The sequence below is a fragment of the Thunnus albacares genome, chromosome 9 (assembly GCF_914725855.1).
Source record: "Thunnus albacares chromosome 9, fThuAlb1.1, whole genome shotgun sequence".
Lineage (NCBI taxonomy): Eukaryota > Metazoa > Chordata > Actinopteri > Scombriformes > Scombridae > Thunnus > Thunnus albacares.
The window spans coordinates 6,810,695-6,821,084 of NC_058114.1; the positions used below are offsets into that span (position 1 = coordinate 6,810,695).

General features: G+C 34.7%; 1 protein-coding gene across 1 annotated transcript; it reads left to right on the forward strand.

Moving 5' to 3' along the window:
* Window positions 1–68: 68 nt before the first annotated feature.
* On the forward strand, window positions 69–9,271 carry LOC122989042 (complement factor H-like). The gene is made up of 7 exons (XM_044361723.1): window positions 69–191; window positions 1,698–1,877; window positions 3,366–3,665; window positions 4,136–4,315; window positions 6,158–6,337; window positions 8,079–8,258; window positions 8,931–9,271. The coding sequence occupies exons 1-7, from the start codon at window positions 122–124 to the stop codon at window positions 9,122–9,124; spliced, it is 1,284 nt and encodes a 427-aa protein (XP_044217658.1). The 5' UTR covers window positions 69–121; the 3' UTR covers window positions 9,125–9,271.
* The last annotated feature ends 1,119 nt before the right edge of the window (window positions 9,272–10,390 follow it).

The following is a 10,390-nucleotide window of genomic DNA, read 5'->3' on the forward strand; positions in this document are numbered from 1 at the left end:
ATAAAACCTTGTGCAATCCCACTGGGCACTGCATGTTGCGACACTCAGTGTCCCCTGAGGACACGAGCTGGAGACAAACACACAGGAGTTCTGCTCAGAAAACAGCATTTGTCACAAGAGCATGCAGTTGTCTTTAATCTTTCTGCTCCTCCAACTGTGGGGGAATGTGGCAGTTTCTTTATCACAAAATGGTAAGTAGGAGTTTTTAATTTCTCAGGTGTAGATTTGAGATACAAACAGGGCTTATGTTAAACCAAGACGAAGAGGAATTAGTGCAAATGTGCAGGGCGGTTGGTTAATTAGTCCCACCGTTTATAATTGCACACTGTCACATAGCTAAATCTCTTCCTATTTACATGACTCTGAAAAATGAAAAAATTGCTTATCATAGGAGTGAAGGATTTTTGCAACATTGACTGACTCTCAAAAAATCTATTTTCTCGATTTTTTTTTTTTTTTTTTGTCACATGAAACATCTAAAATATTCACATATAGAGGATTGGACTATTAAAATGGGTTATGCATTAACTAATGTAACAGCTTTGTATCATTGTTATAATGTCTTTATGATGTATTTTTAGCTTTTCATATATATATTATAAATTCATTCCACCATTTCAACATAAAAATTTCTTTAGCTACTCAGATGTGTACCTCATATAAAAGGTGGAGTGTATGGAGAAAAGGTATACTTGATGAGGATCATGTGAAAATTCTTCATATAATCTTTATAATTATTTTAGGAGCCATTCAGTGATGTGGATATCCATTGATTTTATCGTTGTGTCCAGCTCCCCCTCATCTCTTTACTATCATATATAAGGCAAACTATTGATGATACAGTGTAAGAGTGGAACTTTTGTCATGTTGCCATGTTTTTGTCTCTCAGCATGTTTGAGGCTCCCAGATGTTCCTCATGCCCATGTGTCAGAAGAGACCAAAAAATCTGAGTACCAACAACATGATGTGATACATTTTACTTGTGAACCCGGTTATACATCATATGAAACCTCCAAATATGTTTGCACACATGAAGGCTGGCTGACAGTCCGGCAGGAAACGTGCTACTGTGAGTTAAGTTGCTTTACTGACTACTGTTGCTGCAGTTCAGGTGTAAAACATTCAACATGGTCTCATCTTAATGCATCCATACACTCAAATAAGCCTATCAACATAGGCCCTATTAAAAGAGGCCATTTATTAACCGCTGCCTCCACAGAAGGACTGCACTCCCAGCAGATACTAAACTGCATTTCATTGTGCAATTCTGTATTGTATGATTACAACAAAGCTGAACCTTGAACATTACATTCATTCAAACCACCAACCTTGTCATGAACGGCCGCCCCCTTAACCTACTAATCTACAATCACCCCAAAGAACCCAAGACATTACCTTTAAGTCATACTGTATCAGGTCTGCTTTACTGTGGCTCGGGAATGAATGAAACAGAGTCATAGTTATCGTCTCTACCCTTCTAGTAGGTGATCAGTCAATCTTAGATGGGCAGACTATGAATATATACTCTCTGTGAGCCTACTGGATGCTGATGAATACTTTACTCCCTTTTGGGTTCTTGGAGACCTAATTATTTTTAATGCTGTACTGTGTCAATTAGATCTTCATTAGATCTCTGAATGATGAGACAATGTGTACAATTTTTTCTTCTTTTCCCATGTTACCATGTTATTTGTTAGCATGTTCGGAGCTCCCAGATGTTACTCACGCCAGCATTTCAGAGGAGACCAAGAAAGCTGAGTACCAAGAAGGAGACATCATACATTTCACTTGTGACCCTGGTTATATATCAGGTCCAACCATCAAATACGTATGTACAAGCACAGGCTGGCTGGCAGTCCATCGGGGAGCGTGCTATTGTAAGTTAAATGGCTTTCTTTTATACTCTTTCACCACCGACTGAGTGACTACTCCAATTGTAGATATATTGGATGATAGCAAAGGACTGCAGTAATCCACTAATCCAAAACAGGAACTGTTATAAAAATGATCATATTTTTTAAAAAGATCTATTATCATTTTAGACTTTGTAAGACAAAAACAGAAGTCCTTTTCAGACACAAGCTTCATTATGTAAATGTGATAGCAGTTTAACACGTTAGTCTAATCCTTGAATGAGCACCCAGAAAACAGTTTTCATTTTGAAACTGCAATTTCTTCCTGTGGATAGTGGCATCAGATCAGAAAACCCTTATATGTGTTGTTGTGGAGGGTATGAACAACAATATATTTTGTCATTTCATTAGGTTCATTAGGTTTGCAATGGCCAGATAATAGGGAAGAGCCAGTGGCATATAAAATTGTTTCGTTTGCATAAAAATATTCTTTACAAAGTGGAGTGGTGTCAAATTAAAGGGGACACATGCTTTTTGTGATCTTCTGTTACTGTCATGATGTTGGATATCCATGTTAAACATGCTTCCAAGTTCCAAAACTTGAGTTGAACATATGTAAAAATGGTCCATGCAAGGCAGCCTGCCCTAAACACTTCCCTAAGAGAAGAGATTGGCTCATCACAGATGTCCAGAAACATCTGTCTGTTCCATAATCTTTGTTGCTGAGGTTGTCACATCATGCAAAGACATTCCAGTAGAGCCTCAGAATAAAAATATGGATCTGGACATGTGCATAATGTGTCTTCTTTAACATGAAGGGCACAGCAGCACAATTTCAAATGAGAAAGAGAGAAAGAGATGTTAAATGTGTATCTTGTTCCACCTTCTTAATAGCACTGTAATCACATTTATTTTATCTGACTATCATCTCTTATACACAAAATTAAAGCTATGAAATACTGTGAATGAGTAAATTTTAAGTTGTAACTCAGAATTAAGAAGTACAGTTGTTTGATTATTGGCACAGATCTACTTGTAAACAGTGAATTGTTAGTAGTTGAACATGATGATTTCAATATACATGCTAACATTTATAAATATTTGAATAAAAAAAAGTAAATGAAAATCAGATTAGGGTCCTGAAAGGATTATTAAGACCATTGCATTATGTTACTGACTGCAATTGCTAGCAAGTAAACATCAATCTTCAAAGCAACGCATAAATGATGTATAGGGTTTTTTGTCTATGTCTACTGAGTTGAAGGTAAAAAAGTTTAGCAGTTGTAGATGTAGCATTTCTTTTGGTTTATGCCTATTATTTAGGAGACACAAATTTTGCATTTTGGCCTCAATCTAAAGGATCTCAGTGGCGTTAGGCTCTTCTCTCTGTTGCAAAAGTACTTTTTAATGTTGGCTGATGAGATTGTTGTATTTATACATTTATACATCTAAACTGTTGCCCTGTTCAGCTTTTTTTTCCTTCAGTGGGCCTGACTGACTGTTTGTGTTTAGTTCCAGCTTCGAGCTGTGATGCCCCGCCTGCAAATGGAGGGATAACAGTCAAAGGTTTGCCAGAAAATGATGATCCCATCGTTCCTGATCACATACTCACATTTAGCTGTGATGGTCCTGGGACAATTCTTGTTGGTAGTTCAGTGCTGATATGTGGCAAAGATGGACGGTGGGATAAACCATTCCCTTCTTGCAGAGGTAAAAATCAGTGCAACAGTGTACAAAATATCCATATAAAAACCTTTTCTAATTTTATTGTAGAGCATGTTATGATCCATTTTGTTGACAAAGTTGACGCCCGTTTACTATTGATTTTGCATGTCATGCTGTTCCACCTGGTGTATCCTGCATTGCGTGCCTTGACTTGCGACATGACGTGTACTGTATATCGACAAGTCTGAAAGGTTCTGTCTACCTAATTTGTATATTGAGATACAAGATGCAAAGGCCCGTCATCAGATGTCCTTATCTTGATAATGTTGCCAGATTAAAAGCATGTTAATATCAGGATGTAAATGTGGTCATATGAATAACAATAGACATACATATAGACATAAAGACCATGAGAAAAATAATTACACAGTTTTTCTGGAAACTATTAATTAATATTTATTTTTGTGGTTGTTTACATTTACATTCACTCTAAAGGCCACAAATCATGTGACAGCAAAATAACTGCAGATCACAGACAAAGAGCTGTCACTCTAGGTAACAATGTCATAATAATGTCTAAACTTCTACTTTCTCTGTTATCACCCACAATCTTTTAGTACTTGCGGGCTGTGGAATACCACCTAGCCTTGCACATGAACGCACCAAGACCACCACTAAACATCACTATGAGCATGATGAAAAAGTTGAATACATGTGTAAGAAGGGCTACGTCATGGAGGGCGAGCCTTTCAAAACCTGCAACAATGGTGAATGGACTGGAGAGATGAGATGCCACCGTAAGTCATAATTCCCTTCATATTTTTAATCTTGCATTTCGGGTAATTATTTTACATAGATAAAAACATTAATTGAAACTTCTGAAATGTATAAGTTGCTCTGCCAAAATATGCTGATAACATAATCAAATCTAATTGGCAAGCCAGGATGATATGGTGCACAGGATATAATTTTGCATTAAGTTTGTTTTCAATATATATTTTATTTTGGTTAATTTGTGCATCATGTTTAACCTCCAAATTCATTCAGATAATACAAAAGATTAAATGAGTGTTTTTGACAGGTCAGAAACACTGTTAAATTTCATATGTACCTGAGAGAAAGTACCAGAAAACTGGTGAATGCTGCAAATTATGCTGATAATATCACAACTCTGCTGTACAAAGCCAAAATACAGTAACTACATATTTAGTGAAAATTAAGTTGAGACAGGAATCTGACTTTTTGGAATCTGTTATTACAATATAAAGATTATGTTGAAGAAATGTTTAATTTCTATAAGTCAACATGTTAAATTGTTACAGAGATAGACCGATAGACAGCTGAAACAAAAGTGATACATCAAGTGAAAGCTAGCTGGTGAGATAGACACTTTCAATTGCAGATAGTTTAAAGTAGTGCAGTATCTGCATTTTTCTAGGTTTTAGGTTTCTTAATTCAAATATAATTACATTTAAATTGTGTATGGATTTTTTTAACCGTTCAAATGGGCAAGAAAGATGAAAGAACACATTTTGTTTGTACATAGATAGTTTCCACTGCAGATAGTTTAAAGTAGTGCAGTATCTACATTTTGGGGGGTTTTAGGTTCTTAACCAACCTAAACAGACATAAAATAAAGGCAATATAACCTTCCTATCGGTTTTGTGGTTTGCTGGCCTGCAATGTGTGCTCTCTATACAGAATATTGTAATTTAATATGATACTGATGAAATTCTGGTGAAATTCATGTGATTTGATATCTTTTAAATCACATATAATTACATTTAAATTGTGTATTGATTTTTATTGATAACCATTCAAATGGACAAGAAAGATGACGATACTGATTACATACTAAACATGTATTTTTACCCAACATTGGCAACAATCATATATGGAGTATGCTGTACATTCAGTCATCACATGAATGTTATTTATCTGTTATCTTTTACAGAACCCTGCACCTTGGATAGAGAAGTCATGAGCACACATAATGTTAACCTATTAAATATTTATTTTATTCAATATAAATTAATAATACATTAAATATCTGTTAATCAATTTTGATTTAACGGCATAAACCTTGTAGAATACTGATTTCCTAAAAGAAATTCAGCTTCATTTCCCTTGTCAGAGCTTTTTTTTCTCATCTTTCTCAATTATTTCCATAAAACAGGAGCAAACAGCTGATGTGCCAGTGGTTTTAGTTCTCCTTTTCCTTTAGCTTGTTCTTGATCTGTGATCTGATCACAGTGTCAAGATAAAGAGAGTGCTTATTAATACCAAATGTAAATACAAAGACTAAATCATATCTTGTTATCAGAATAACATGCCCAGATAAACAGCACATGTTAATACTGACTGTACATATAGTCATTAAAAGTCATAATGGAAACATATAGACATACAGGCTTCTATAAGAAAGACTTACAAGAGCTTTTCTGAAAATGACTTATTTGTAATTATTTTTTTAGTTGTTTCCATTTACATTCACTTTTAAGGCCACAAAACATGTGACTGCAAAATATTGTGTAACTGCAAATCACAGTCAAACATCTGTCACTCTAGAAAAATGTCATATTTTCACCTCAATAATGTCTAAACTTCTACTTTCTCTGTTATCACCCACATTCTTTTAGTTCCTGCAGGCTGTGAAAGACCACCTGTCCTTGCAAATGGAGACACCACGACCAGTGCTAAACCTCGATATGAGCATAATGAAAGAGTTGAATACATATGTCAGCGATACTACGTCATGGAGGGCGAGCCTTACCAAACCTGCAACAATGGTGAATGGACTGGAGAGATAAAATGCCTCAGTAAGTCATATTCATATTTTAATCTTGCATTTTGAGTAATTATTTTACATAGATAAAAACATCAATTGAAACTACTGAAATGTATAAGTTCCTGTGCCAAAATATGCTGATAAAGTTTGTTTTCATTATATGTTTTATTTTGCTTAATTTGTGCATCATGTTTAAACTCCAAATTCATTCAGATAATATAGAAGATTAAATGAGTGTTTTTGACAGGTCAGAAACACTGTTAAATTTCATATGTACCTGAGAGAAAGTACCAGAAAACTGGTGAACGCTGCAAATTATGCTGATAATATCACAACTCTGCTGTACAAAGCCAAAATACAGTAACTACATATTTAGTGAAAATTAAGTTGAGACAGGAATCTGACTTTTTGGAATCTGTTATTACAATATAAAGATTATGTTGAAGAAATGTTTAATTTCTATAAGTCAACATGTTAAATTGTTACAGAGATATACCGATAGACAGCTGAAACAAAAGCGATACATCAAGTGAAAGCTAGCTGGTGAGATAGACACTTTCTATTGCAGATAGTTTAAAGTAGTGCAGTATCTGCATTTTTCTAGGTTTTAGGTTCTTCTTAATTCAAATATAATTACATTTAAATTGTGTATGGATTTTTTTAACCGTTCAAATGGGCAAGAAAGATGAAAGAACACATTTTGTTTGTACATAGATAGTTTCCACTGCAGATAGTTTAAAGTAGTGCAGTATCTACATTTTGGGGGGTTTTAGGTTCTTAACCAACCTAAACAGACATAAAATAAAGGCAATATAACCTTCCTATCGGTTTTGTGGTTTGCTGGCCTGCAATGTGTGCTCTCTATACAGAATATTGTAATTTAATATGATACTGATGAAATTCTGGTGAAATTCATGTGATTTGATATCTTTTAAATCACATATAATTACATTTAAATTGTGTATTGATTTTTATTGATAACCATTCAAATGGACAAGAAAGATGGTGATACTGATTACATACTAAACATGTATTTTTACCCAACATTGGCAACAATCATATATGGAGTATGCTGTACATTCAGTCATCACATGAATGTTATTTATCTGTTATCTTTTACAGAACCCTGCACCTTGGATAGAGAAGTCATGAGCACACATAATGTTAACCTATTAAATATTTATTTTATTCAATATAAATTAATAATACATTAAATATCTGTTAATCAATTTTGATTTAACGGCATAAACCTTGTAGAATACTGATTTCCTAAAAGAAATTCAGCTTCATTTCCCTTGTCAGAGCTTTTTTTTCTCATCTTTCTCAATTATTTCCATAAAACAGGAGCAAACAGCTGATGTGCCAGTTGGTTTAGTTCTCCTTTTCCTTTAGCTTGTTCTTGATCTGTGATCTGATCACAGTGTCAAGATAAAGAGAGTCCTTATTAATACCAGATGTAAATACAAAGACTAAATCATATCTTGTTATCAGAATAACATGCCCAGATAAACAGCACATGTTAATACTGACTGTACATATAGTCATTAAAAGTCATAATGGAAACATATAGATATACAGGGTTCTATAAGAAAGCCTGTTGTTTCCATTTACATTCACTTTTAAGGCCACAAAACATGTGACTGCAAAATATCACAAAATATTGTGTAACTGCAAATCACAGTCAAACATCTGTCATTCTAGAAAAATGTCATATTTTCACCTCAATAATGTCTAAATATTTACTTTCTCTGTTATCACCCACATTCTTTTAGTTCCTGCAGGCTGTGAAAGACCACCTGTCCTTCCAAATGGAGACACCACAACCAGTGTTAAACCTCGATATGAGCATAATGAAAGAGTTGAATACATATGTCAGCGATACTACATCATGGAGGGCGAGCCTTACCAAACCTGCAACAATGGTGAATGGACTGGAGAGATGAAATGCCTCAGTAAGCCATATTCATATTTTAATCTTGCATTTTGCGTAATTATTTTACATAGATAAAAACATCAATTGAAACTACTGAAATGTATAAGTTCCTGTGCCAAAATATGCTGATAAAGTTTGTTTTCATTACATGTTTTATTTTGCTTAATTTGTGCATCATATTTAAACTCCAAATTCATTCAGATAATACAAAAGATTAAATGAGTGTTTTTGATAGGTCAGAACCACTCTTAAATTTCATATGTACCTGAGAGAAAGTATTCTGCCGTACAAAGCCAAAATACAGTAACTACATGAAGAAATGTATTATTTCTGTAAGTCAACATGTTAAATTGTTACAGAGATAGACCAATAGACAGCTGAAACAAAAAAAGATATAGCCATGAAAGCTAGCTGCTGAGATAGATACTTTCCATTGTAGATCATTTAAAGTAGTGCAGTATCTTAATCAATCTAAAAAGGTATAAAATAAGGCAATATAACCTTCCTATCTGTTTCATGGTTTTCTGGCATGCAATGTGTGCTCTATATACAGAGTATTGTAATTTAATATGATACTGATTACATACTAAATATATATTTTTACCCAACACTGACAATAATCATATATGGAGTATGCTGTAAATTCATACATCACATGAATGTAATGTTATTTATCTGTTATCTTTTACAGAACCCTGCACTGTGGATAAAGAACTCGTGATAGCACATAATCTTGAATTCAGACATAAAGGTGCAGATAAATTGTATTCAGCCCATGATGATGTAATAGGGTTCCGGTGTGTCACAGGAACAAGACATGACGGCAGAGTGGGAATGCGTCAGAAGTGTAATGATGGTGTGATGCACCTGCCAACTTGCCATTAAGAGTTTTAGTCAGCTGGAAGTGTTAAACATGAGCTGTCTGGACAAACATGTAAAAGATAATCAGAGTTAATTTTTAGACAAGTTGTGCACTGGTCCACTGTCTATACTTCAGTTTTCAATTTTAATAAAACATATACAGTTTGTTCACGTTGTCTTCTTTGTTTTCTGCCTCTATAATCAGATGCATGTATATGCACTATGACAGTAAAGTCAATGTGTCCCATCTTGAGTCTTCAGTGTTACAAGAGGGAGAGTCAGATCAGCTTTCCTGGGGAAAATAAATAACTAACGCATCCTCACTTACAAATATATTTTGAAAATATACTTAATGACAACAAGTCAGTGATTATCAACATAAAGAGAAAAGGTTTATATTGAATGCATCTGGAAACTCTTCACTGTCAATTAACAATGCTCACACTGAAAAAATCTTCAAAATGATCAATATCAATGCATTTTGTTTGATTTTCCAACATCTTCTCCTGGCAACAAAAGCATGATTAACACGTTTCTGGTTAGGTTGAGGGAACTCAAAGCACTTAGTTAAAGTTAGGGAAAGATCATGGTCTTGGTTAAAGGATGTGTTTTTGTTATTGTCGATTAATCTCATGAAAAGACCATAAACAACAATTCATCAATCCATCTCTCAATACTTTCCACCTTTGCAACCACGTTCTTAAATCCTAAGTTTGGGATCATTAGGACCATTTTCCTGCCCTGAGATGCTTGAAATGGATGCTTCTGTGGGTGCAATGATCAGTAGTGGAAAGTACATTTACTCAAGAACTGTACTTTAAGGATAAAGCTGGCATTATTCAGCACTTTTCTTGTTGTCGGCAAATCCCATGAAAATACCAAAGCCAACAATGCATTAGTCCATCCCTCAATGCTTTTTGACCCCCCCAGCCTGTCTGTTGCTCTCAGCCCCAAGCCCATTTGTTCACTCTGATCTTTAAAAATGGGTCATAGGTATGGGCTATAGTGCACGTTTTAGCAAACGTTGCTTAAACTGGAGTAAATTGTGTATTTTTAAGGGTTATTTTCAGCCTCGGATTTGGTGAGATTCATGACAGCAGAATAGTGCATGAGGGGTCAACTCAAATTACGGTGCCCATGGTGAAGGAATATCCCAGTGCAGTAGTGTGGCTCACGGGTGTGTTTTTAATAATTTGCAACAATGGAAACAACAATCATGGGATTTGTTGACAGTTAAAAAAATATTGTGCATCACCAGAAAATATTTAACCAAAACTACAACTTTTCCCT